General features: G+C 42.3%; 1 protein-coding gene across 22 annotated transcripts in view; it reads left to right on the top strand.

Moving 5' to 3' along the window:
• Positions 1-26,838, top strand: part of CaMKII (Calcium/calmodulin-dependent protein kinase II) — a 103,393-nt gene that overhangs the window by 26,526 nt on the left and 50,029 nt on the right. For all 22 annotated transcript variants that reach the window (XM_043416715.1, XM_043416717.1, XM_043416714.1 and 19 more), the window contains 2 exons: positions 8,952-9,046; positions 19,359-19,418. In XM_043416715.1, coding sequence (XP_043272650.1) covers positions 8,952-9,046; positions 19,359-19,418 — 155 coding nt within the window. The remainder of the gene's footprint in view (positions 1-8,951; positions 9,047-19,358; positions 19,419-26,838) is intronic.

Below are 26,838 nucleotides of genomic sequence, written 5' to 3'. Positions count from 1 at the left end.
GCTTCAAAGAAGATTGAACGAGAATCGAGATAAAGGAGAAACACAAAAGGACACTAAAAATCCTTTTTTCTCTCCTTTCGGAACACACAACTCGAGCGTCATTCCAACCTCTTTAATTCCCTCCCACTGCGAGCAGAACATTTCTGCTCGATACTTCGGATATGACGCTGGAGCTTGCAACTTCGGAGTCCAATTAATTGAACGCAGAAAAAAGCATTTTTCATTCTTCAATATTCCTCCCTTTCCAGTTTACAAAATTTCAACCTACACGAATGCGTCTCGTGGAGTTAAAAATTGAAGGATCACAAACGCTTCTTATTCGTTGATTTCCTTCAACTCCAACGTTCCACACTCCGGCGTCATTACTTCACAGCGAGATGCGGTTTCCACCGCGGATTCTCCTCGAAGAATTTCCACCGCGAAAATGGCACGATTTTCAAGAAAAAATTGACCGAGGCAAAACTTCCTTGCCCTCTTCCTATTTTATTTAGTCCCCGCTTTGCATATGAGTTTCTATTTTTCTTCTACCTTTTTTATATACCCTCCATCAATGCTTGCCACGAAAAGTCTCGACGCTAACCAAAAGTGTATCTTTCGCCTCCCTTCGAGCTTTTCTCCCAGTCGTTATTCCTCCCTCGCTCTCCCTCTTCCTGCTCCGCTTTCTATCTTTTTTCTTTCACTTGTATCTCAGGGTATTTCGTGGACCTCTATACGCGAGAGCACTATACTCTTTACGAGGCTACAATAACGCATACCCCGTAGTAAAAGCTCCCGGAGATACGTAGATACGGTTGGCGACGCGAAGCGTCGCCGCAGAAGGACGTATAATTGCGTTTGCCCCTGCACTTTCCGCCCTTCCGAGCTCCCTTCGCCGGTTGTACGACGAGGAAAGGAGGAAGAAGCTACTCCTCGTTGATGCTGCATTCTCCACTCGTTTTCGAGCTTCTCTAAGAATTTCCTTGACGCGCCATGCTACTGGCTCGAAAAATGGAGGAAGGAAGACCGGCCAACTGCGAGAATTCGGGTCGCGAATGAATTTTCTTTCTCTCTCACTTGCCTCCATTGTTACATTGTCCTGCTTCCGAGCGTGTGCTTGTGAATTGTAGGTATACTATTCTGCAACGGCAGCCAACACTCCAATTCAAAATGTCCAGCACGTTCTTTGGAATATATGAAATTCTCTGACGAAAATTCCCTTCGGCTACGCTTCCTTCGACTCATTATCGATGGTCCGTCCATCGATCGGTTGTTTGCGATCTCGTGGACTGCGACACGGACGCACCGGTGCGGAAAAATATCGGAAATATCGTCGGAGATTATTTGGGAGACGGGGAACTCGAAAGCTCCTGTTGCAGCGAGCTTTTTATCTGGCTCTTATAAAAAATCGGCTCTCCGACTTCTCGGACACCCTGTGGACACCTGAATGTAGCGGTACTTGTAGAACACGAGATTGCTCGGTGTATTCACTTTTGTTACAACGCACGAAGAAACCCCTGCACTGTTGTTTCCCCACTTTTTAAAATTCTCTTCCTCTTCACTCGAGCACTCACCACCGCCGCAAACTCCCCGGCTCTCGTACTTTCTGATTAGCTTCTCAATTTACCTCTGCGAAAAACAAAGTCGTTTGAATTTATTGCTTTCTTGTACGAAACGAGGAAAATTTACTCTACCATTTCATGCTCTTGGCTCCATTGCGTTCTATTTTCAATTCACATTTTCCAGTTACAAGTTATGATAGTGCATTCGTTATCCCGGAATCTTTGTTTTAAACGAAAATTCATGATTTTGTGTCTTTTGTCGAGCAATCCGGGGGAAAAAACGATGCAAAAATACACGGAAAATTGGTTGCCTCGGGGCGATAAATCCGGAGTGGAATCGAGACAATAATCATTACTACGGCGCTCCATATTGAAGCACTTTTCCTTTCTTTTTTTTGTGTGTTAAATGAGCTCCTCGTGCTACTCACGACCTTAATGTTCCGTGATCAAGAATATTCATTTCTCTATTCGTACCCTCGCAGTGTGACCTTTTTCATCGCCTTTTTCGAGGCAAATCTCGTAGCTGTAATCGCAGAAATTGTGAGTCGTTGGGAAACCGTCGAGACGACAACATTTTCCATCTATTTCAACGAGAGATTCTCGAGTGGAATTTTTAGCTTTCGTTGGACGGGGAAGTTCCAGGAGCTCGATACGATGAACCAGAGAAATATTTGTTCATCTACCATGAATGTTGTTATGCTACATACTAAATTACTCTCGAAGGTCCACAGAAACATGCTTCTCTCTCTCTCTCTCTCTCTCTCACCTCCTCCTTTTCTCCTGGTATAATTTCCAATTTCATTCTGTCTCGACTCTCCACGCTATCCCATTTCCGGGGAACGTTTCCTCGGAAACTGGTGCACCAGTGTGACACGTCTACGAATCCACTCGTCCCTCGACTCTAAATACGTATGGCACTTGCACGTATTATTATTCTCTCTGTGCAACCTCATCCTGACATTATTATCATCTTTATTATCCTCTACTTCGAGAAACATTTTCCACATGATTTTATTTACCAACACTCTCTCAACTCTCTCCTCCAATCCGTTCCCACGCGAGGCAATCAATTCTATTTTCACATTTTTCTCTCTTTTCTTCCCCTTCTTCAAATCTCACGCACGTAAATATTAATTCATCGCGAAATCTCATTTTCACCTCCTGCGGACACTCGTAGAAGGGCGAATTATGCTTTTGACCGGGAACGGATGTTTTTGCTCCCGCGGGAGCGAATCTTTTGACAGCTTCTAAAGGGAAGAAAATTTTGAAATGAAAATTGCGATGGAGCGAGTATTCGTATCTGGAAACTGTTTTTTTTTTTTTTTTAAATTGAGCAATTCTCGTTCACTCTTGAATAACTTCGATGCTTCAGATTTTGGGATACTTTGTCAGGAGAAAAAATATTTTCGATAAAAAGTATTTTCATTGAGCTTTGGAAATTGAATTTGGATCTTCGGAACTGTAAAATCTTGCGACATTTTTTTTTGCGTGTCGGCGAAAGACTTTTGAAAACGACTTTTTTTTCGTTCAATTGATTTTGGGTATTGACGAGCGATTGTTGCAATCGCGACAAAGAAACATGCACTGAAGCTGTTTTCAAACGAATTTTTTATTCCAATTGAATGGAGCCCACTCGTCAATCGTTGTTTATTATTATTGCGATTATTGTTATTGGTAAGTCCGCAATTCCCGTATGTTGTCACGTAAATGTTATTTCCGGGGTTACTTCTCGCTGAAGCACCGTGGGACACGTGACTCATGAAATTGGCTCAGTCCATTGCAGCCTCGGTCTCTTGTCACACTAGTATTATTGCCAGTAGTAAGAGAGCGCCATTGCACAGCCAGTGAAAAAGAGGTCTTGAAAATTGACAAAATAGTCACGTAGCACGGAGAGAGGAGCATTTCTGTGCACGTGTCTCTTTTTCCTCCGATATATTTGTATTTATGACGATGCCTTTGGAGAACTTGCAGTATTTAGAAACAATTTTTTTTCCACTACTTTGAAATCCAGTCAATAAAATGCGATTGGACTGAATGAATAAACGCTCGATAACCACGACGCTGAAGTTTCCAACGTTGGAGTCCAACGAAATGAACGAAAAAAACGTTTCTAATTCACCAATTTTTTATTTCACGAATCGTTGGTGCAGCTTGAAAAACTACGAAATGCAAATTTGGTAGGGATCAAAATAGGAGAATTACTGGAATTATTGGAGAGTTTTTTTCGATCATTTCGTTGGACTTCAACGTTGGAAACTTCAGCGTCATCGATAGCCGATATAAACGCACGGACAAAAATGTATGACCACTTAAGGAAGATCATGCGTTACTTGTCATTCAAAAAAGCAACTCAACTTTTCTGCTCTTTTCATGATCAAAGAAACGATTTCAATTTATTCTCGCGATTATTAAAATTATGTGTAACTTATTTTTTGAGATTGATCAATTTTTAATATATGACAGCGGTTAAATACTTTCGTAGTTGAATCGTCAAGCAAAATGTGACAACAGCCATTTTCTATTTATATGGGTATGCATATCAATATTTTAAACCAGCTGGCTCATGGTCTTGTCAAACCTTCCACCGTTTGTGTCGCTATTACTCGTTAGCCTCAAATAAGTGTTTTTATTTTTCAGGCCATCATTGATATCTAAAAACATTTTATTTTATTATTTTCGTTTTTGGCTCCTTCAAAGTTGGGAGGATCTTATTTCATTAAATCGAAATCGTCGCAGTGTGCTTGCCCTTAAGAGCCTGCGTATTGATTTTCGTCAATTGTTTTCTCCACAACTCGAGAGTAGATCCTTCAATAATTCCGGGAATAGATGCACGCTGTGTATTTCTAGCATATTTCAAAATGTCAACTCTCAAAGTTGGAATTTTCGATTTCCATTGGATTCGCGTGAACTTGTTTAAGGGGTGAAATTCCCCAAATTTTCAAACTTTGATCACAACTTTCGGTTTCAATCACAAGAAAATATTGCTAGCAACATTCCCGTTGGACAAAAAGTCGGAGAATTCAATCTTTTCGATTGTTTCAACGGCGCGCCTTCCATTAGTTTTTTGTATGTTCTTTGGCATGGGAAAAAGCCAACGACGTCGCACCTGCTTCGTAATAATTTTAAGATGTAATTGACAGAGGGCGAATTTACCAGGGAAATGTATGATCCGGTCGGTTTTTTTTTAGGACAAACACGGAGCCACGGTGCTCGTACGTCGAAGTCTTATCGTAGCCGCCACTTTTTAGGTGGATTAATGTACGCACATGCGGCAAGATATAAAGAGATAGGAAAAGGTAAGGGCTGATAAAGTTTACGAGGGAAGGACATCTCGCTTCCCGAACACATGTGCGCTGTTAGCTAAGACTCGAGGAGCCGTAAGTCGCGCACCGGTGAACGGAGATGCGCCTTTTTCGCTCAGACTTCATGGCTCGCACCGTTGTTTTCGTTCTTCGGAAGCAAAAGGGCTCAAATCCCATCATTTTCGCTGTGTAAGTTGGGAGTTACGCCGTTCAACATTTAACAAATCGATATCATGTTCTAACTTGGGTTTTCTCGACTCCCCGCGGCGATTCACGTAATCCTCTCACGTTCTCTGGCCTCCCCCGCGCTCTGCGCCCCTCGCCGCGCCGCTGGCGTGCTCGCCTTCCTCCACTCGCCTCTTTTTGGCCTCCACCCCAACAACTTTCGTTGCTGCTCTCTGTGTAAACGCACGTTCCCGTTTCTTACCTCCGAGCCCCTCGTCGTTCATCGACCAACGCACCGCGCTCCTACCCCTTGTTGGAAAGACGGAAAATGAAAGAAAAACGGGGACGTGAATTTCCGGGGATCGCTTCTTTTTAATCCCTCGTCCGCTTCTCTTGCAACTTTTCATCTTCCTCTTTTAATTCCTCGCTTTTTCCAGGCCTTTCCCGCACGCACTTCCTTTCTGCATATTCCTTTTAGTCTTTTATTTCCACTTTCTTTCGCGGGTTTTCTATCAATTTTCGCCCTTTTTTGTTTCCGCTTCGCTTTCGAGTTTTCGACCTTTTATTACCTTTTTTCCCTTCTTCTATTTTTCTGGCACTTGGTCAATATTTTCTTCCAGTTTCTCCCCATTCTGCATCATTCTTTATTATTAATACCGCGCATTTTCTTCCTCGGGGTTCCACCCCTTTTTCCTCTTTTTCTTGCCACCTCTCGCCCCCTCTAACGAATCGCCGAAGAAATCGAAAGCCTGACGAGCACCGCACGGAGCTTCAGCTGTTTTATGAGAAATTAACTCAGGACAGTGGCGCTTCGTATTGAAAAATGTTCTATTTCCGAGTGAAACGAAAGAATCCAAAAGTAGTTGATCCTCAAAATTTTATCATTTCTTCGTGTCCCTTTCTTTTCTTTCCAAATTTAAGTTGAGCGAATTTTCGCGATAAACTTGTTTTTTTTTTGTTGTTTGTTCTTTCTCTCTCACGTTTGTGTCAACGATTTCTATCCCTTCGCTCTTCGTTCCAATTTGTCACGTTCCATGTTTTCCTATCTCCTTCGCGCGCGCTAAACTTTTCATCTTATTGTTATTGCATTATTTTTTTCCTTTCTTTCCGTGTGCTGTTGAAAAGACAAAATAAAAGAAGCCCGAGGAAAATGAAGGGAAAACCGGTCGTCTGCAGTCCTGGAGAGCGAAAGTTTCGGGCTGAATATTTTTTCTCTCTTACGTTCCGCTAAAAATGGAATGCAATCTTTCTCCGTTTCTTTGTCTTCCTTTTCTCTCTCTCTCTCTCTCTCTCTCTCTCTCTCTCTCTCTCTGTCGACAAGCTGAAATGGAAATAAATCCGTGCACATTCGCCCTCGCGAGAAGGAGAAGAATAAGAAAGAGGTTGAAGGAGAAGAAGAAGAGGAAAAAAAACAAGTAGAAAGTGAGTTACGGCCACACCACCACAGCCAGAGAATTGCGTCAGAATCGTCGTCGCTGACGTCACTGCGCATTGCCAAGGAATTACGAGAGGCATGTTTGCGTCATTAGGGCCTATTGCTTTTTCTTTTCCTTTCATACACTTGTTATATAGTTCCAGAAAGTGCGGAGACCGGAGATTGAGAACGCTCGCGTCAGCCTGCGAAGACTCATCGAGGGCTTCGGGCTAAGGGTCGTACCGTCGTTCTCATCCCTTAAGGATCCCGCGCGAGGATCATTAAAAATGCAGTTGCACCGAAACACACACTTTTTTCTTCGTAAATCAACTCCACCTGGTTCAATTACTTTCTCGGAATGATTTTCCTCGTTTGCAGAACAACGTCGTTCGAGGCGCCCCTTCCCTTATTTTACATTCGCAAACCCCCCGTCGGCATAATTGGCAACTTTTCAATTCATTTCCCATCGCCAACATTCGAAAACGTGTTGTTCGACTTTTATTTTTATTGTCGATTGTAAATCGATTATTTTATCACACGCGCCCCCTGACGACCGAAGAAAAATGGTAATTTTAACAAGTTGCAGCATCTGGCAATCGATAGAAAATCATGCCGCTAGCGTTCCATCGTACTCGACCTTCTTCCACTCCAGGTCGAAGGACAACGGGGCTCGAAGGTTTCAACCGTAGTCACAGAAGCGCACGCTAGTTTTTCTCTTCGTTCGTACTATATTGCTCGTGAAGCTCGGGGCATGAAAAGAATCGAATTATTAACGCTTCTCAGGAGCTGCACTATTTTTATCACCCCTGATAAGCGCCATTATCAATGTTCTCGTGTATGCTGAATTGATCAAGTTATTCATATCTCCGTGACCATCCGCGAGCCGCGGTGGCGATCGAAGGACGCACACGTGGAGTGGGACGACTTGCGTGCGTGAATGACGAAAAGTTAAAACTCGATCTCGACGTTATATGAAAATTGGTGACTCGTCGCGCGAGCAAACCCATAGAGATTTTAAATCTTTTGAATTTCGTCATTGGTGACCTTTGAAGTGAAATATATTTGAAGAAACTTTGTTTACTGGATTATAATCAAGGGAATTCGTGATGATATGGAAATTCGAAAATTGGCCAATTTTTGTTGGATCACCGTCGGCATTTCGAGCTGATTTGATTATCGTCGTATTTGATTTCCTCGATTTTTGATTATGCGCATTCCTAAATGTTCAACTAGATTTTGAGAAAAGTCGAATTATTGGATATGGCGACGAAATTAATTATCCTCCGGGTGCGAGACAGGCGTCAATTAAGCGGGTATTGATCGTATAATTAACGAACAAACGACTCAATTAACGGGGAAACCGAGTGGATCTCGATGTGTGATTTTGCACTCTCTCTCTCTCTCTCTCTCTCTCCTGCTTTCGTCCTCTCGTGTTTGAAAGTTTCGTCGAGTGGTTTCGCACGTTTGCCGCAGGACGAGGTTCGATGCTCCCCGCGCGTTTCCTTGCCGCTCCCCGTCCCTCTCCTTTCGTCCGTGCGGAGGGTGAAGTCGGTGCAAACTATTCGTCACGCCGCTTGCATCTTGCTCGAAGCTTCCTCCGGATTCTCGGCTCTTTTTTCTTCCCCATCAAACACCCGCGCGCGCACTCGCACATACGCGCGGGGCGGCCCGCATGAAGCACGACGAGCCATCGTCGAAGAATGAGCCGTCAGTTTGACTCGACACACAAAGTTCGTTATAAAAATCATCCCGCACTTGCGAGATCCTCATTCGAGTCAAAGGGACTCGCCTTTTTCATCATGATAATTGTGACGATGAACCCCGCAGCGAGATCTCAAACGGAGATTAACTCGTACGCTAACCCCCAGAAACAAAAGGTTATGCTCAGCTCGAAATTGCATAGCCCCGCGGTACGCGTACACCGAATCGCAGTCAATTGGAACACCCCCCGAACGCGCTCCATTGTGCGCGCTCATTCATTGGAGCACACGAAAGGGCCTCGGTTCCCACTGCTCGTAACGTTACTCCGAGAACGAGTTGAGCCCGTTTGACTTGCAATTAGAGTCCCGCATACATCTCAACTCGGAGCTATGCATCGCCGTATGTCGATACGTGTATTTGTGCTGGCGGATAATCGGGAAAGTTGAGTTTCCGGATGACTGGAGGCGATGCACCTTCGAGTCGACACTTTTGTTACAGTCATTGTAAACGAGCACGTACCCTCGCGGTCGTGCGCCATTATACACGAGTTTTGCTATCGCTGTGCCAGTGTCATCCAGCACCAGTCGAGAAACCAATGTACTGGAAGCTTTTCGCACATCTCTCTGCGCGACAGACGTTATTCCAGAAGGGAAAGAGCGACAAGAGTGTTGCGGAAATGACAATGGTGAGAAGGAAGAGTTTTGCGAATGAAAAAAAGACGTGAAAAGTTTTTAGGGCGTCGGAATGAACGAGAATTATGTGGGATTTCGAAATTCTCTATATATATGAAAAACAAGCTTTTTAACCTCGTTCTTTTCCACTCTTTTTCAGGGGCGCCTTCTCGGTGGTACGTCGATGCGTCCAGAAAAGTACGGGTCTCGAATTCGCGGCCAAGATCATCAATACGAAAAAACTCACGCAGAGAGGTCAGTTGGCCGGCTTTCATCGCACGCTTATCTTTTGCATTTTTTTGTTATCCAGAATTTTGGGAAATTCTGAATATTTCGCGATGACGGGGATGCCGAAGTATTCCTGGTTTCGATACTTTTTTTAATTTTAGACGAAAATCGATTTTTCTCAAACACGAGAACTTTTGTTGTCAAGCCAAAAGACGATTTTCTCGAATTCTCTTTCGTCGTTCCTAATCAATAATCAACGGTAACGGGACGAGCTCCGAGAACGAAAGAAAAAATAAATCGTAAATCTTCGAAATCCTGAGGATATTCGCAGGAAAAAGATCGAATAAAAATTCATTTGCGAATCAAACGCCCCCTGTAATAACGGCATCAGAAAACGAGCCTCGTTATTTTCGTCTGCGCCGAAACCGCGCAGTACGAAAATCCTCAAAACAAGTCTAACGGAGCTTATAGACGCCGTCGAATCATCGGGAAACGAAAGTCTAAGACAAATTTGTGAGAAATTGAACAAATATTTAGCAACAAGGCGCCGTGAACGCGCGTGAACGGATTTGAGCACGAGACTCGCGACGTTACAAAATATACGAGGAGGAACCGAGAGAGGAAGTGGGAAGAGAAAAAAAGCAGAAAGAAATCTGAACGCAACATTAGCCGCGAGAAATTTTTTCACGCCCTCTCTCGTCGCGAACGCCGCCGCCGCCGCGCACATCCCATGCCGTTTGTGCGAGCGTCTAAAAACAACGAGGGAGCACCTCGCGCGAGGCGGTTGTCAAAATGCCAAAATTCCACTGTAACGAAAAAGCAGCCTGACCCGCGCCCAGTCACCAAGCTGCTGCTCGCGTTTCTTGCTCGGTCAATCTCAGCAAAGTCGCGTGCTTATACTCACGTCCTCTTACACATGTTTCTATGCAGAAGATTAATCGTCTAATTTATCCTTTTCACACTGGATAAATGGACTTGATCAAATTTTCAAATCGTTTTTTTCCACCATTCGGCACAATGGTGGAATTCGGAGAACAAATTTTATCAAAAATTATTATACACGCTGCCAAAGTTGACGAGTATCGTCTCAACACTGATAATTTTTACTGCGCTATTGTTATATTATTTCTCATTGAATTTCATCAGCATCTGTTAACGGTCGGTTTTACCGCAATTCCAAACGAAGAATTTCAACTGTCGGGCCAATTCTCAATAGAATTTTGTCTCACGGTGCGCGCAATTAATGAAAAAATCATGTTTCAGGAAAATTAAGTTTGCGAAAGAATTTCGAATCAGCTGTGTCCAGAAACACTAAATTCTACGTGGAGAGTCTTCCTTCGATTCTTCCTTTTAGATAAATCAAACGAGGCCTCGAGTGAGGCCTGAGCCTGTGGGAAAGTGTGCCCCGTATTCCCTTCCCTTCACACTTTGGCTTCGATTCTCAACCAAAAAAATGGTCACTCCACTTTTTTTTGCCCAAAATTAGACTCTATTCGTCGAGACTCGAGTGCGGAAGGTTAAACGATAGTCGAAAATCAAATGATGCAGTTAGAATGACCAAAAGAAGCCCGAGTAGCGTTATAATCGCATCAATTAAAATAGTCTTCAACCTCTTGTTCATCCTGTAACGAATAAGTGACGCAAAGAAGGGAGCGAGAGAGAAGGCGCAAAGAAAAAGTAGCTTATCCGATAAACGGCATCACGTTACCGAATTAATCGAGTTAGCTGGCTGTAGTCATCGAGAATTTGCGATCGGGACGAACGAGGAGAAACGACAAGAAATTGCTGATATTTTCAATTACGTTGAGCCTCGCGTGCGCACGAGGCTTTTTTCAATTTCGAGTCATTTTTACATTGTATTCGTGGACTTTTCATTAAATTTCATCTGCTTTCGATCGATACTCCAAATTTTCCATTGTGGTCAAATACGAGAGACAAAATATCCGATTTAAAAAAATAAGCTTTAAAATGCTCATTCCGGTGTCGAGCACGTTTTTTTCTCATCACATTCGCATGGAAATATCGTCTTCGAAGATAGTGAACGTCCACGATAAATTGGAGACTCTCGTAGTCAAAAATGCGTTTGCAAATTCCAACAGTTCGTCGTTTGTACAACGATCTTGAAGATCTTTTGGAAAAAGTACTCAAATTTTTTGAAATTTTCAATTTTCGCTGGTTCTCATTAATATTTTGTTTTGTTGTTTTATGAAAAAAAAAAAAAACATATTTTCCTTTCAATGTGCCACTCATTCAAGCTTTATTCTTCGGATGGAATCTGTAACGCGTGCGTTTTTCTAGACGTTCGTTTCCGCAGTTCTTCGAGGGGGTGAATGAAATAAGATTCGCTGCGGTTGGTTTTACCTTCCGTGTATGTAAGATCGTGTGTGTGTTTGGGTCAGTCGCGGGGTTGGTTGGCGTGTCGGAAGGTTTTGCGGGTACAAAGTCACACAATCCAGAGTAGAGAGAGAGGGAAGAGGGAAGGGAGATTCTCGCGATGTCGTCTCTGGAATTTGTGGTGTCGACCTCGGGGTCACGTGAGCCACGAGCGTGCAAAAGCCTCGGGAAGTCTCCAAGCACTTTGTTTCTTTCTCTTTCTCTCTTGGCTGCATGGTTTCTTCCCGTTTCGCCCCTTTTCTCTTTCCGCCCTTTCCAATGCCCTTTTCTTTTGCATCTTTTTATTTCTTCGAGTCTTCTCTCATTTGGTTTTTAGCCTTTGTTCGGATGGTCGTCCAGCATGCGCTGTAACGTGACGTCCCAGGGGCGATAACAGGGGAATGTAAATCGCATTAATAGCAGGGAAAGCAAGGGTGAGTGAGGCGGACGAGGGTCGGTGAGGAAAAAACAAAAAAGGAGTAATGTTTACAACGTAAGAGAACCGGAAATTCAAGAAAATTATTCGCGCGATAGTTTTTTCCTCGACCGTCGGCTTCTCTTATAGTTTTATACTTTTATTATTTTCCTGAGATTCGCGTAAAGAATGCGTTTCTCAAACCGAGCATCACGAATGAGAATGCTGGAACGACTTTCCGCGTTCCTTTCGCGCCTCTCCATTCAGAGCGATTTGCCTTTACCGATTTTTCTCTTTTTCTCTCACTTTGACGCTTCTTCACACGAGGAACGTCTCCTTCGTATCATTGTATCCTGCTACTTGACTTTTTTCCAACGCTCTCTTTTCAGTAAGTTTTCACGCACTCGCCAAAAGTTCGAAGGAGCAGAATAATTTTTCAAGTTTCGCCATTTGGAAAACGGTCAAACCGAACGCGTTGAATTCTCCACGGTTTAATATTGAACTGAAAAACCCTCGGAGAAATGAAGCGCCAATAGCAAAGTAGTGGTGAAACATGCGATTTTCGTACTTTTCAAGTTGATATCGAAGGTGAAGAAGAACGAAAGACATCTTCTTATTTATTTCTCAATAAAAGTAACTTTTCAACAAATTCAAGCTCTTCAAAAATCACCAGAACTCCAAAAATCATCAACTCCTTCAATTTTTGTGCAAACCCAAACAATTATTCCAAGATTCAATCCTTCGTTGTGGGAGTTAAAATTGTTGATATTCTTCCCGATCGTTGTTTCGACTGTTCCCAGCAGTATCGTTTCTTTGACCCCCTTAAAAACGTTATTTAAAACGAGCTATATTTATTCTCTCCTTTTCATATTTTTCTACTTTTTATATTCTCCCTCGCACTCTCACTCTCTTTCCTTCCTCTCCGCTTTGTCATCACCCCCCGCCCCTCGTTATCTCTCCTTCTCCCTCCTTCTTTCTCTCTCCTCCCTCATATCCGAGCTATTCTCTCGAGCTCTCGAGCCTGCAGACGAGAACTCGTCGTTTCATCCCTCTCATCGTTAGACGACCTTGCCCCAATGCCCGTTCGACCTGGGCTCGTCTCACTCACCCTCACCCCAGTCCGACCTTTCCCTCCTCCCCTCCGCGCCATTACCTTGTGCGCTGTCCGCGTTAAATTACCCTTTGTATTCTGCCTCACCACACGGTACAGCATTCCCCTCTGTACAACACACATTAATAAGCTCTTGTTCGCAGAAATAGGCCAAAAAATGTCCAATGTTTACGATTCGTTTGGAAAGTGAGCAGGTGTTTGATTCCTCTCGACATTTCCCCCTTTCCAGTGTTAAATATTTGCGTCATGAACGTCGGATTATCAATTGTTTAATTTGTTGCATTGAGAGGCCTTGAACCGTTTGGATTGCTAACGAATTCGAAAATAATAAGAAAATCGCGCGGCCATCTCAGGGCGAAGTCACGCGTCGCGGCGCGATGTTCTTCCTTCTTCAAGTCCTTTTCGTTGTAAAAAGCCTTGCGCAACGGGTTTTCTCGCTCGTCGATTTCGCTCGAATCATTAATCTCGCTTGAGATCAATTGGAAACTTGGAAACTCGCGGATACATTTTCCAACAGCCGCCTCAATTTCGCTCGCGCATTCTATTTGAAGCTTTTGTAAAAGCGGAATTTTGCTAGTGACTGACGCGCATGGGTATATGTCCGTTTCCATGGATATTCATAACTTGCTGCAATTTTGAGTCTCCCGCGAGTTTCATCGCTTGAAAAACGTCTGTAAATATGCAGTTTTTTACACGCCTGTCGCAAAGGCTCAGAATTTTCGATATTCTCCCGCGGGGTTCGATCTCAAAACTACGAAAATATTTGGACCATTTCTCAACTCGATTCTGCACCCCGGAAGCTCAAGAAATTTCAACACGTTTTTTCATCTTCAAGAGCCCATCCCGATGTATCAGCTTGGCGGGACACGGAAAACCGCAGTCAAATGTTTCTCTCTCCGCAGCACTTGGCGAGAAAAGGCCAAGAGGTGTCTGGTGTCTTGTATACACGAGTCCGGCAAACCCGGAGGCCAGTTTTTTTTATTTTTTATTTTTTTTTATATTTTTTTTATACATAGAAAATATAAAAGTGTACGATGAGGAAGGTGGTAGGATAAAAACGTCGTTAACGAACGTGAATAATTTTCATAAATATGCCATCATCATCGCAGTGTTATGCAAAGTAACGAAAATTTTGGAGTGCTCTTCATTCGGCTGACTTGTTTTTCCCCGTATTCATCGACCCTTGATGGACGTCCTTAAGGATCTTTTATACCGTATAATAATTTAGTCGCGCATCGACTGTGGAAATGGAGAAAAAAAGAAGCAAGTGTTGAACCAGCACTCGCGGAAGAAAAAAAAGCACTGCAAAGTGCCACTCATTTTTTTCCAAACCCTGAATAAATAATCGAGTAGAAGATCTTTTCAGCTTTGTACCAAAGGCTCGTCTTCACAGTCCTTTGAATTTATAATTCTCTCTCCCTCCCTTTTCTCCGTCTTTTTCCTTCGCTCATCCGCTTTTTTGTTGCCTCGTTAATATACCTCTTAGTTTTCCACGAGTTTTGTAAAAACCGGCACACCCAAAGGAAACACGCTGTGGAAAAAGGAACACGGTGACGAGTCCTTCGGAGCGGTTAGGAGGGTCGCGGAATCGAAAAACATAAAAATTCTCCCGGACAGCGAAAAAAATTCCATCAGATTTTATCGTCCCTCATGGGCAATTTGCTACTGCATTTATCCTTCCCTACCGTCACAGAAAGCCTCGTCGAATTTGTATACTTTGAGCTTTTGATGCTCATGCTCAAATTCCAACCGCATTTTTCTGCTTCTACGGTGCGTACCGAGCTCGTTTTACTTTTATATTATACACTCATCCTTTCGGGCGAACATATTTTCCCAAAACTCGTGACCCCCGAAACAGGAGATTCATTCCGTTTCAGCCTTTTTTTACCACAACTTATTTGTCGTTCGTTCAAATATTCTTCAAGCATCCTGCTGCTGCTGCTTCATCATTTTTATATTTTCGTCCATTCATGTTCGAATCAATCCGTTGTTACTACAAAAGAATATCAACAAAATCAATTTCGTATGGACAAAGAGACTCAGAATTCCGTTTATTTTTTTCCATTAAGGGCTGTATGAACAGTTTAAACGTTGGAATTTCAGGTGTTTTTTGTTTATTTTATAAATAAAAATTGGTTGGATGGATTTACATGGAGCCTCGTACACATTTTTTACATACCCAGAAGTACTGGAAATTGCTTTTATTTAATTTTTTTAATAGTATGTTTTCGTACAATGCGGTGCGTCGAAAATGACACCCCTCGAATCGGCGTTGACAGCAAAACGGAAAGAGTTTTTATCCCAGTGACTCGATTCAAGTGGCATATTGCAGAGAAAACGTATGCTTTCAGCATGACGCAGCCGTTTTTTTCGTAACTTTATTCTTTATCTTTTACAAACAATTTTTCACCGAGAAATCCACAAAAATTGTGATTTTTTTCTTCAAATGGTCACCATTTTTTTTTCTAAACAATATTCCGAAAATCCCCTACGTCGTGCGACACCTAGTAGCACATATTTTAGGAATCTTATTGGTCTTTCGTCCTGCGATCTTTCATTTTCGAGATTCGCTGTCAACACGCCGTTTCAAGTCGTGCCATTTTCAACGCACCATTGTCCAAGAAAATACCATGAAAAAAATTTAAAAATTATTTTTCTTTCCGTACTTCTGCCTAAAAGATGCGAGCACAAGGTTTTATTTAAATCCATCCAACCAATTTTTATCTATAAAATAAACAAAAAACGCCTGAAACCTCAAAGTTTAGCACTGTTCGTAGCCCTTAAATTCAGTACTACGCAGCATATGCAATTCGCTAATGCCGCCGGTGATTTTGTACATGAAATTGTACTTCCATATTCAAAATACATAACACACGCAGCACAAGTTCATCTATACATGCATAAAACCGCGCGTGTCTTGCGACGTACGAGAATCGAGAAGGAATATATCAAGGCGAAATCAAGGCGAAAGCTACAACTCGAAAAACGTCTGTAGATGTGTGCGAAGGTTTGTATATGCTCGCAGTGAATATGCCTGCACATGCATGGTTATCCTTATATTATCGCTAGATTCACGCAGCAATGTCTGGTTGCTGGGGTTGCTTGATAACGAGTTTAGCTCAAACAAGGGTCACTTGTTATTCGAGAGGGTGCGAAACGGGGACTGGTTATACCATGAGGAAGGCCACGAGGTTATGTGAGCGGTACGAGAGTTAGTTCCAAGAGTTTGCAAATGTTCTGCGTGTGGAGGGGCTTTGTGCAACCGCAGCCTGCTTTACATATGTTCATAGTAATGTCTCGGTACGAGGAATTCCAAGTTGGAAAAAACCTTTTTTCATTCCATCGTCGAACATTCCATCGGCACTGAACAATGTTTCGTTGTTTCTTGGAACATTCTTCGGAGCTCTGAGGACGGTCGTTCGTCGACGAAGCTGTTGCGGACTCGCCTCGTGTCAAGGGAGTTCGCAAGCAATCGCGTTGCTGCTCGGCTGACGAGGTTTTTCACAATTTTCCAACTTTTCACAACCGCGCCATTGTTCGCAACGGAGCTGCGCGGATACAAATTAGGAATCGAAATCATTTACAGACATTTTTTTCTTCCGGCTGAGACCCCATCCGGGGATCGGGCTTCCAATTTGTGTACGCGAAGCTCGACAGGTTTTCACGTACCCAGAGAAATGTATTCTCAGCAAGGGTTTCAATCTTCTCTCTTCCTTCCTCTCTCCTTTTTCTCGAACGTTATTTCGGTACGTCGAGCCAGCGACTCGATTCTCCGCGAACACTTTTTCTGCCGTTTTTTCCTTTTCTTCGGCTCTTCCTCGTCTTTCATCGTCTTCAAAGCTCCTCCAGTCACTCTGCTTCACTTATTTTTGGCTAAGCTTACTCCGGGACTTTGGGAGGTTCATCCGCGTATCTAAAATTTCTTTTTTTTTTTTTTCATTTCTTTTTCTTTTATTTACTATTGCTTCTCGAGACTACTCTCAAACGTAAAATCTCGTTGCGATGGCGGAGCCGCGCGTGGCCTTCGTATCTTCGAGGGAAATTCTCGTATCCATGGACGTAGTCGTTGGGAACGTAAAGCTCTTGAGGATGCGGACACCTGCAAACGTAATTATCGCGCTTCACCGGTGAAACTTCACACATCGCGTGTACTCTAGCGTACACTGCTGCGCTTGTACGGACGGAAGTTTAACTGGAGAAATAACCCTCGTGGAGAATGGCCACTTTGTAAAAACGAGAGCCTCGTGTAGAGCTGCTGGGGGAGGCACGAAATGGGCGAGCCGGATGGGAACACAGCGAGGGGCGGGAGGGAGCAGCTGGAAGTAAGAAAATCCAAGAGGAAGGAAAATAGGGAAACATTTGTGTTTTCTTTAACAAACGCAAACGTCTCCCTCACCTTTTTGCGCAAAAGTTACCGTAATGGGAATTGAACATTAACGCGCGTCGAACGCATTAGCGACACACGCTGAAAAATTTCTTTGCAGGGGATCCCTCCGAAATTTGGTCCCGAAATGGAGGAGGAGGATTCGTAAAGAAAAATCAGCTCGTTGCTCAATCACTGAAAAATGATTTTCATTTTAAATTTTCATGCAACAACTCCGATATAAAAAATCCTATTAATACTCAACTCATTGGTGTTGCTTATTCAATGAGCGAGTGTCGATTACCCACGAGGGAAAAGACAGGAAACTCAGGCCGAAAGGGTCAGCCACATTTTGTTTGTTCCTCGGATAAATGAATGCGCGTCGCTGCGAGTCTCCCTGGCGATTCAGCTGCTCGTATTTGCTTCGTGAGCCCCAAGTTTATTTGCTCTTTCGGTCAATCTCGATTGGCCCATGAACGCGACTGACTAAAAACTGCTTTTTCGATCGCGGACTTTCTCTTCGTACGAGAATGAGATTCGCAGAGGACCACTTTGCATGAAAAAAAAAAAACGTTGACGAGTAACCAGCATGAATGAGCGCATGATTATTTTGGACGAGTTCATGAAACACGATATTCGAAAAAGAAAACAACGAATTTATGGCACATTCCTATGATGGAAACTCGAATAAAGAGCAAAAAATTCCATAATTTAGGCCCTTTCCCACCCTTCGTGGAATACGTTGAGAGCTATTTCTCACGTGACTCGTATGCTACATTATTCACGTGAGTTTTCGGTCTTTCGAGACACTCGAGCATGCATAAATATACGAATATTAAATCGATTATTTATGTGGGACATGCTATGGGGCATTCGGCGTTGGATTGTCCTCTGTCTTTTCGTGTCTGTCCATGTCGATGCTTTTGTTTAACCAATTGAACCGAGCGTTCTCTGAATTTGTTGTAGAGACTGTGAAAATTGAGTATTATTTCATGCGATTTGTTTGTATGCAATGAATAAAATAGGACGCGCGAAGAGAGAAACATTTTTTATGTTTCATTTTTTTTCTATTTCACGAGTGAAATATTAAAGTTGATAAATAATTGAAGGTGCGATGAATATTTCGGGAATTTATGGAATCGGCGAAATTGTAGCAAATTCAATTTTCACTTGGAAACCAACAGTCAAAATGTGGCTTTCGAAAAATATTTTTTCGTGTGGTGGTTTTAAAATGAAATTCAAAGTAATGAAGAATTGGAGTAGCGATTATTTCAACGGAAAATATAATTGCACGCAAATGAAGTGAGTCATTAAAATTCGTGAGGCGAGTGTACAACCAATAAAGTATTCATAAAATTAAATCCTCCGAGTAATAGAAAAACAGTTTTTTCCTTATGGCAGTTCATTTTATTTGATAAAGAATTCGCAACACGAATGATTAATGGAGGATGGAATAAACGTATTCATGCGATGGAAAATAGGACGCGTGCGGTGGTGAAATATGCAAGAAAAATATGGGGATCGTGTTGAATGAGAGATAGATTCGCGGCGGCGACGACCACGCATCGAGAAAGTCACGTGCCTCAATGCTGTACAATTGATTTTTCATAGGGCGATAAAGAGAGTCGTCGGGACGACGACGAAAAACTCTTCACAAAGTACGAAAGCTTTTTTCTTTCACTAAAATTTAACTTGCCCCTCCGTACTAATAGAATGAACCGAAGAAAACTCGCCAAGTTTCTCTGGTAATTGCGAAAGATCCTGATTGGAATATCCAATATGCCTTCAGCCTCGCCCCCTCGCCCCCTCGCCTCTCTTCCCCATCTCCAGGCTCTCTCGAATTCAAATGTCTGAACCTCGAGAAGTGTCAGCTAGGAATCGATTAACTCGTAAAAATGAGTCGCCCCTGCTGCGTCCCCAACAAAATTTGTCATTAATGGGACTCCATTGTTGGTTACAACGCTTCCTCAACTTGTTGATTCTTGATAATAAATAATCAGCTGATTTTTTCAAATGCTAAAAGGAATGTTCACCCTTGAATTGATTGACTAAACGAAATATTTATTCCTTGTTCCAGATTTCCAGAAACTCGAACGTGAGGCACGAATATGTAGGAAATTGCAACATCCAAATATCGGTGAGTCGAGCCAATGGGCGATGCAGTCACTAATTTACGTCAATTAAGTCGAAATTGGGGAGACGAAGAGGGATTTAAATGGCACGAGGGAGAGGAATTTCGAGGAGTTTTCTTTTATAATCTACCTCGTCAAAAGACAATGCTGAAGTTTGCAACGTTGGAGTCGCCAACGAAATGGGGGAAAAAACATTTTTAATTCACCAATTTTTTCTTTCACAAAATATCAGTGCAGCTTGAAAAACTACGAATTGGAAATTAGACAGGAAACGAAATTATTGGGGAATTACTGAAATTTTTCGAGAATTTTTTTACATCATTTCGTTGGACTCCAACGTTGCAAACTTCAGCCTCGTATCAAAAGAGGATTTTTTTCACTTCCCGTACATTTCATTGAATTACTCCTCGCCGAGGTTATCCAACTCTCTTAACATCGCGAAAAAATAGCTTGCCTATTCTCGGGGTTTTTTTTTTTCGGGGACGTTGAAAAGGAAAATATGATGGTGCATTGCTGTCACGCGCCAGATCCACGCGTCACAATTAGCCTGGTTTTTGGGGCTCTGCGTTTTAGTATGCTGGGAAAAGCGCCACAAACTCGACATTATTCTGACATTAAGAGGTTTTTTCCCTTTTTTCTTTCTTGCTGTTGCACGAGCAATGAGTCATCGACGAAAAATTCGCCTCTTTTCAACGCAGCAGGCTTTTTCTATACGCAAAAAATGTACGTACAGAGGTCAGAAATGTTGAGTGCGGTATTTGAAAACACTGCAGTGCGGATTTCGAGTCATTCATTAAGCAACGTCAATCCAGCAGCTTTTTGTACAGGAGCATATATTCACTCTCGTTCATTTGAAAACAAAATGCATCCGATGGTAATTAGAAAAAAAAGAAAAACAACGATGCCCACGTTTTCACGCATTGAACTCGCGTTCGAAAGTATTTTGTACTTGGAAACCCGATTATTTTTGATCGATTGAATAAAAGTTTATGAAAATTAACGACCCTCCGAATGAGCTCAGCTCTTAATGTCACTTTATTCCCGATCGATTCAGGGCTAGTGAAATAAACAGAACGATGCATCTTCTCACGTCGTCAAATTTTGTCGTCGGGCTGACATTTTTCCAGGCTGTTGAACGCGCACTCGCGAGGGCTGAAACGTGTCCTCGTCAGTTTTGACGCACGTGCGCGCGAACATCCATTCGCTTTGGAGGAAAATAGCACGTTTCGTAATCGCCCTAATCGAGCTCCTCCAATTTCCCGCGGGACGAACACGAGAATAAATATCAACTTTAGTTACATTAAAGGCTGATTCCGAGTTGCCACGCTCATTCCACCAGTATCACGTTTTTTTCTATCGCCGGATCGAGTCACGTTCTCGTACTTTATACAGAATACGCGTAACACGTGATAAACAGAGAGTTGCGCTTCACTCAATATTAAAACCATCTCGAATTCGTTGTATTTAAAAAAGTAGGAACTAAAAGTCAACGAAAAAAAAGGTTTCGCAATTATTCATTCGTTTCAAGAGAAAAGCCGATTAATCTCGTTCCATGAAACATATTTTCAGAGCTTTATTGACTTTAAAGAAAAAAATTTGAAAAAAAAAAGAAAAAAACGAAATAGAATCGAATGAACTGCTGAATAATGAAAATCACGTTCTTTCATCGCCTTTATCTCTTTCATCAAGCCTGACATTCGGAGTTAAGAGATTCCCATCCGAGCGTAAAGCCTCGGGACCCTCGTAAAGGAAAAATTCAGCCAGAATTCTGACAGAAGCGAACGAGAAGAGGAACAAACTTAATATTATCTGACGTTCGAGAGTCTCTACATTGTGGCTAAATCTCATTTTCGACTTATTTTTTTTTCATCTTTCGATACCCCTATATAAAGTTGAGAAAGCCAGAGACAATTTTGTGGCTCTCCTCTCTGTGCTCATTCTCAAGTTTAATCACACACAGCAGTGCTCACGTTGCAAACTTCCAAGACCCTCGTATACGTACCCCCCTCCCCCATTTATATCTGTGTATGTATGTACTTAACACAAACTGTGAACTTTGATGCTTGCCAAAAGTTCTTGATCGATTCTGGTCGAGAAAGTTTTGGTGCTCCTTTGTACGTTGTCTCACACACAAACATACGCGAATGTATATTTAGATGATTTCGGGTGGACACTTGTTAAAACTTAGAGAATTCCGATTGATTCTTGATAAAGTGCACGACCAAACTTCCGTTGGCTTTGTCAACGTGAACGCCGAAGTTCGTGAAGGAAAAATTTCACTCGATAGGATCATTCGAAGCTTGGCGAACCTTCTCGATATTTCATCTTGTTGCTGCATTGAAAGACGGTTCATGGCTATAAAATCATATCGAAAGTGATTTAATATCTCACATTTGATGGGTTCTTGATTAGATGAGAATTTAATATTTAACTCGAGAAATTACTATCCGCTGTAGGCGAGCTGAAAAAGTCTTGAAAATTCGCGTTTTCGTGCTTACTCCGTTTTTAATAAAATATCCAAAGTGTTGAAGAATTGCAAGCTTCCTCAGGCGTGGTTTTATCTTAAAATTTTATTGAAGAAGTTCAGTGACGTATTCCGCAGGATTAACATTCGATTGCATGCATGGAATAAAGCGGAAGCAAATTCACTCAAAGGTCCTCATCCAAGAGACTAAGAATCGGATTAGCTCACGCAGTTTTTCATCGGCGTTCGGTCATCCAGGTAAACAGAGAAAATCGCTGCGTTTGCAAGGCTTTCGGTTCGCGTCGACTCGCACAATGACGTGTTCAGTGGCTCGGAGGAAATCTAAATTGTCAAAGACGAAAGAGCGTTGTAGGTAGAGCGAGATGAAATTAAACGAGCGTGACCCATCGGCTGATTAGTTACGGCTTTGCCCTACTAGCACAATTTCGGATATGCTCAACGACCACCTGTGCGCTTCGCCGCAGATGATGAACCGAGTACATGCACGAACGAGGGTGCAGAGACGTCACTTTTCTAGCGTATATATCCTTCTCCCATTCGGTGCTTCCCGTTCGTAATACGAGCCCATTTCCATCGTACAATTGTGTTTAATTCTGACATAAAAATCCTGGTAAAGTCAAGATCCCAGAAATATATCGCGATGAACGTAAAAAGGAGAAGACATTCGTGCCTGCGTCACAGAGAGAAAAGTAATGAAATGAAAAATTATGAGGCTCGCCTCGACGTAAAAAAATGAACTCTGAAAAATGATGGAGCAGCATTCGAACGATCGAAAAATCCAGGAATAGAGCTCGTCTCGAGAGACTCTCATTACACGTTTATTTACCCGGCTCTAATTGCCTCTTCCAATCACCATTGTATCATCCTGGCACACTTTATTGAGTCTCGGGAGACTTCGTGGCGTGTCTCATTCGATTCCTCGCTCGATCGACAACCACGCAGTCGATCCCCTCCCAAAAACAACTCGAGCGAGTTCCCTCTGTAGTAACAACGAGCTTGTTTTTATAGTTATAACGAAAATACGGTGATCGTATAGTCATCACTGTTTCTCTTGAGTCGAGTTATGACCGAATCGCTCGTAGGTATTTTCACACTAAACTTATATTGCTAAATCCTCGACTCGATGAAACCTAAAACAATTATTTTCCCTCGTACCAGCCAATGCCATAGGAACGTGAAGTATGCAAAGAGACAATCGAACATTCGTTTTAATTTTCTCAGGCGAACGGACGAATTTTTTCATAATTCGATGAAAATTCAAATATTACGCCATTTTAAGGCAAAAGACACATCGGCAACGAAATTTTCATAGCAGATCCGGTACGTGACATTTTAATAGGATAGCATTTTTAATTGGCTCATTCGTTATCGTTACAATCGTTTTTAATTAGATTCCAATGGAAAATTTTGATTAGTTACGAAATTCCATTTTCCTCCTTGACTCCAGCCTCAGTTATGAGATTAATGTTATTCTTGAGCAGATCTTTTCTGTTACGTTGCTATTCTGCACTGCAACGAAGCTTTTGTCATCTCTGTTAAAGTTTTTTTCCACCTGGATGTTCCATCTTTCTAACTCCTGTCACGTTCACAGCAATATAAACTTTTATTTTTACACGACGACCATAATTTTTGTTTCAACTCTTTCTCTTTCTCGAAAATCATCTCGTCGATTCCAAACCCGTCTCAGGCTTCGTTATCATTAATAATAATAATCAGCATCATCTCATGGCCAGTATCGTCGCTGTTGTTTTATTCTCAAACGCCGTTGTTTTTCATTGTGCAAAAAAGTATAATAGAATTGACCAACTTTCGTTTTTTACTTTTTGGCAACCTTCTCGCTCGCCACGTAAAAACTGTCGTCGAGAAATTACGATTCTTGTTGCAGAACATACGCTCGCAATTTTTCCTCGTTTTTTGTAAATCTCCTGAGCAATAGCCAAGTACGTAAAACTCGTTTCCGTAATTGCAAAAATACCAAATAAATTCTTGTTTTTAATGACTCGTGCGGTTTCTGGGGATTGTCAGATTTTTTATTTTCCATTTGCTCGTGGAATTGTCACTTTCTTTGACGTGCCTTTGGAAACGAAGCTTTCTCTTCAAATCTGCATTTTCATTTGATTCTCCCGCGGGGCTTTCATCTCGCCCGTTCTCATGATTTTTTCTCGTCTTTTGGGTTTTCTATAACCGGAGAAACGACTGAAAAAAATCGTCAAAGTTCTTTGGAGTCGGTTCGTCATTAAAAAAACCAAAACGTAGGATTTTTTTCGAAAAAATTAGACCAAGAAATGTAACATTTTTCCCATCCTCGTTTTCTTTCCTTGTTTCTTGTTTGTTACTGTTAAAAATGAACATTTTCATCATCATTTTCCCCTTAAATCGTGGTTCCCCGTTCGTCGTACATTCGATAATAGAGATCGGTGGAAATTCACATGTGCAGCAGTAAAAAGTCGTCCTTGACCGGCTCGTTGAGAATTCTGGCAGAGTAAAAACGCATCGTGAGCACCGCGAATTCTCGAGAGGCTGAAGTCACTCTTCTCGGTGTCTCTCTTTTATTTCTCTTAGTCTCCGTTCTCGCGCGAAGGAGATGTCGAACTTGGATTCTCGCCAATCGATATTGTCCTGGCCGCATTGTCTTCTTTCTTCTCTCTCTCTCTCTCTCTCTCTCGCTTCTTTTCATTTACTTTCTCTCGGCTAATGCCTCTTTCTTTTGTGTAAGAAATAAAAAATAAAATAAAATAAAATAAAAAACGCTCGGAGATTGGACAATCTTTGGTAGCAGCGGAAGAAAAATGTAGCGGTCTGACCGCATATGGTTTTTCTACTGAAATATCACGCAAACTCAAGCACGAGGCCTCGAGCCTTTTTCCTGAGGATCTTAATTCTTCCGAATTTCAATGATGTTGAGCTCCGGAAGACTCCGCAGGATAAGAAAAGATAAGAATCGATTTACCCGAAATCCAGCCCCCAAACGAATCGAATTATTTTTCCTTTTCCGTTTATTAAACCGAAAGTTGCCCGCGTACATTTGATTTTCTTTGCACGTTTTTCCTCCGACATGCCTCTCGCCTTATTTGGATTAATGTAATATCTATGGATTCCTTCTGCTGGCTTGAATTTCTTCGGTTGCCACAAATTTCTATTCATTGGCTGTGCCAATTGAATTTGTCAAGAATAGTAGGGAGGCAGGAAAAGGGAGAGCGAATCACGCCAGCAGGCCAGGAAGATACAGACACATTGCTTCGAGAACATTCGTGTCCGTAAATACGTATATATGCAGAGAGATTTTTCGCTGTCTGCCGCGTGGATTTCTCCGGAGAGAGGATCCCCTGCAGGAACTCCACGTTTTCATAGCTTTCTTCTTCTGTTCTTCGGTAATCCAGGCATTCACCCACACAGTACTAAGCTCCACGTCTGGAAATCTCTTTAGCTGCGAAGACAATGCCCAAAGGAAGAGAAACACTTTTCTCTCGCTCGCTGTTGTGTCCCATTCTTTCCAAGCCAACTGTAGATCAATACCTCGGTTCCACATCCTCTTTTTCTCTTCTTACATTTGATTTATATTATATATATATTATATACGACGTACATGTCCTGAGTAAATATACAAACGCACATACACCTTTCCATGGCACTTGCAGAGTGGGGAAACTGAAAGTCAGCATTTTCCAAATCCTTTTTTCCAATTTCTACTTTTCATCGAACCATTCGTAGCTTCATTCGAGCTCAAAGATTTGTGCTCGATTTCGACTTTTCTGTTTTAATCGAAACCGGTATTCGTTGATCTCTCCTTCGAAATCGGGCTCTCATCTGACACTTGAAGCTCTGAAAATGAAAAACGACAAATTTTATTTCTAGACAGCGAAACTGAAGAATCAATTCTTTTTTTTCGTCCTGCATTCCTCACTTTTTTGCCCTTTTTATACTCGAAAAATTTTGCAATTCTTCGACTGAGAAAATGATTCGTCGATCCTCTCTTTGTGTCTTATTTTTGTAGATTTTTTTTTTACGACGCTCTTTATTATTTGATACTTCTCAATAAATGAATTTTTGTGTGCTCGAAACACGTGGACGTTAGCGTCGTTAGGAAATTTCACGGTGCAACATGTCCGTGATGCACGCTCGCGTGTGATAATAGAGTTGGTGGGTAACAAGAGTGGAGAGTCGACGTGGGTAGTAATCATCTTACCATCGAGGCCAAGATATCCCTCGAGGCCTCTCACTCCATCCACCTTCTTCTTCGTTACCCCAATGTTCTCGGCTCTCTCGTTGTTCCACGTACACTCTTCTCATCCAATGAAATTACTATACCCGTTTCACTATGCGCGCTCGTTGACAGTCGTTTTTTTCTCTCGCTCTTTCCTCTCCTTTCCCCTTGCCCTCTCCGAGCAGTTAATTTAATTATCTGTATCCTTTTCCTTTTCAACATCATTTTCTCGACTCCTCATTCAATTTGTATTAAATAAAAACTTCATTTTTTCTCGTTTGAGCGTCGGTCAACGAGAAAAAAACAACAACGAACGATGTCGCTCGAAGCATATTTTACGAAGCTCGTAGTGAATTGGCAGCTTTACGAAATCCATCCCAAAGTCCCATTTTTTCCACGAAAATTTGAGCGCAGTCGATGATCTCTCACAGGTTTTTCGAAATATCCAGCACACTCCGCCCTCGCTGAGCCATTCGTCATATTTTTCCGCGAATCGACACCGAGTACGAGTTTCCAACGGTAATTACGAGAAACTCATTAAATTATAGCCTCTTGGGTCATCCGCGTATCGCGTGCAGTATACCTCGGCCCTTGTCCGCGAATGCGATCGAGTTGTACGTCAGAAAAGAAGAGTGACTTTGGACAACACTCTGGAGGGTCCCACAACATCGGGGATAGAACGATGGTGAAGATGGAAAAAGTGTGGTCCAAGTGACGAGGGGTGAATTCTCGAAAA

The sequence above is a fragment of the Venturia canescens genome, chromosome 4 (genome assembly GCF_019457755.1).
Source record: "Venturia canescens isolate UGA chromosome 4, ASM1945775v1, whole genome shotgun sequence".
NCBI classification, from domain to species: Eukaryota; Metazoa; Arthropoda; class Insecta; order Hymenoptera; family Ichneumonidae; genus Venturia; species Venturia canescens.
The sequence above is the reverse complement of the archived record's forward strand: the minus strand, read 5'-3'. Positions and strand labels throughout refer to the sequence as shown.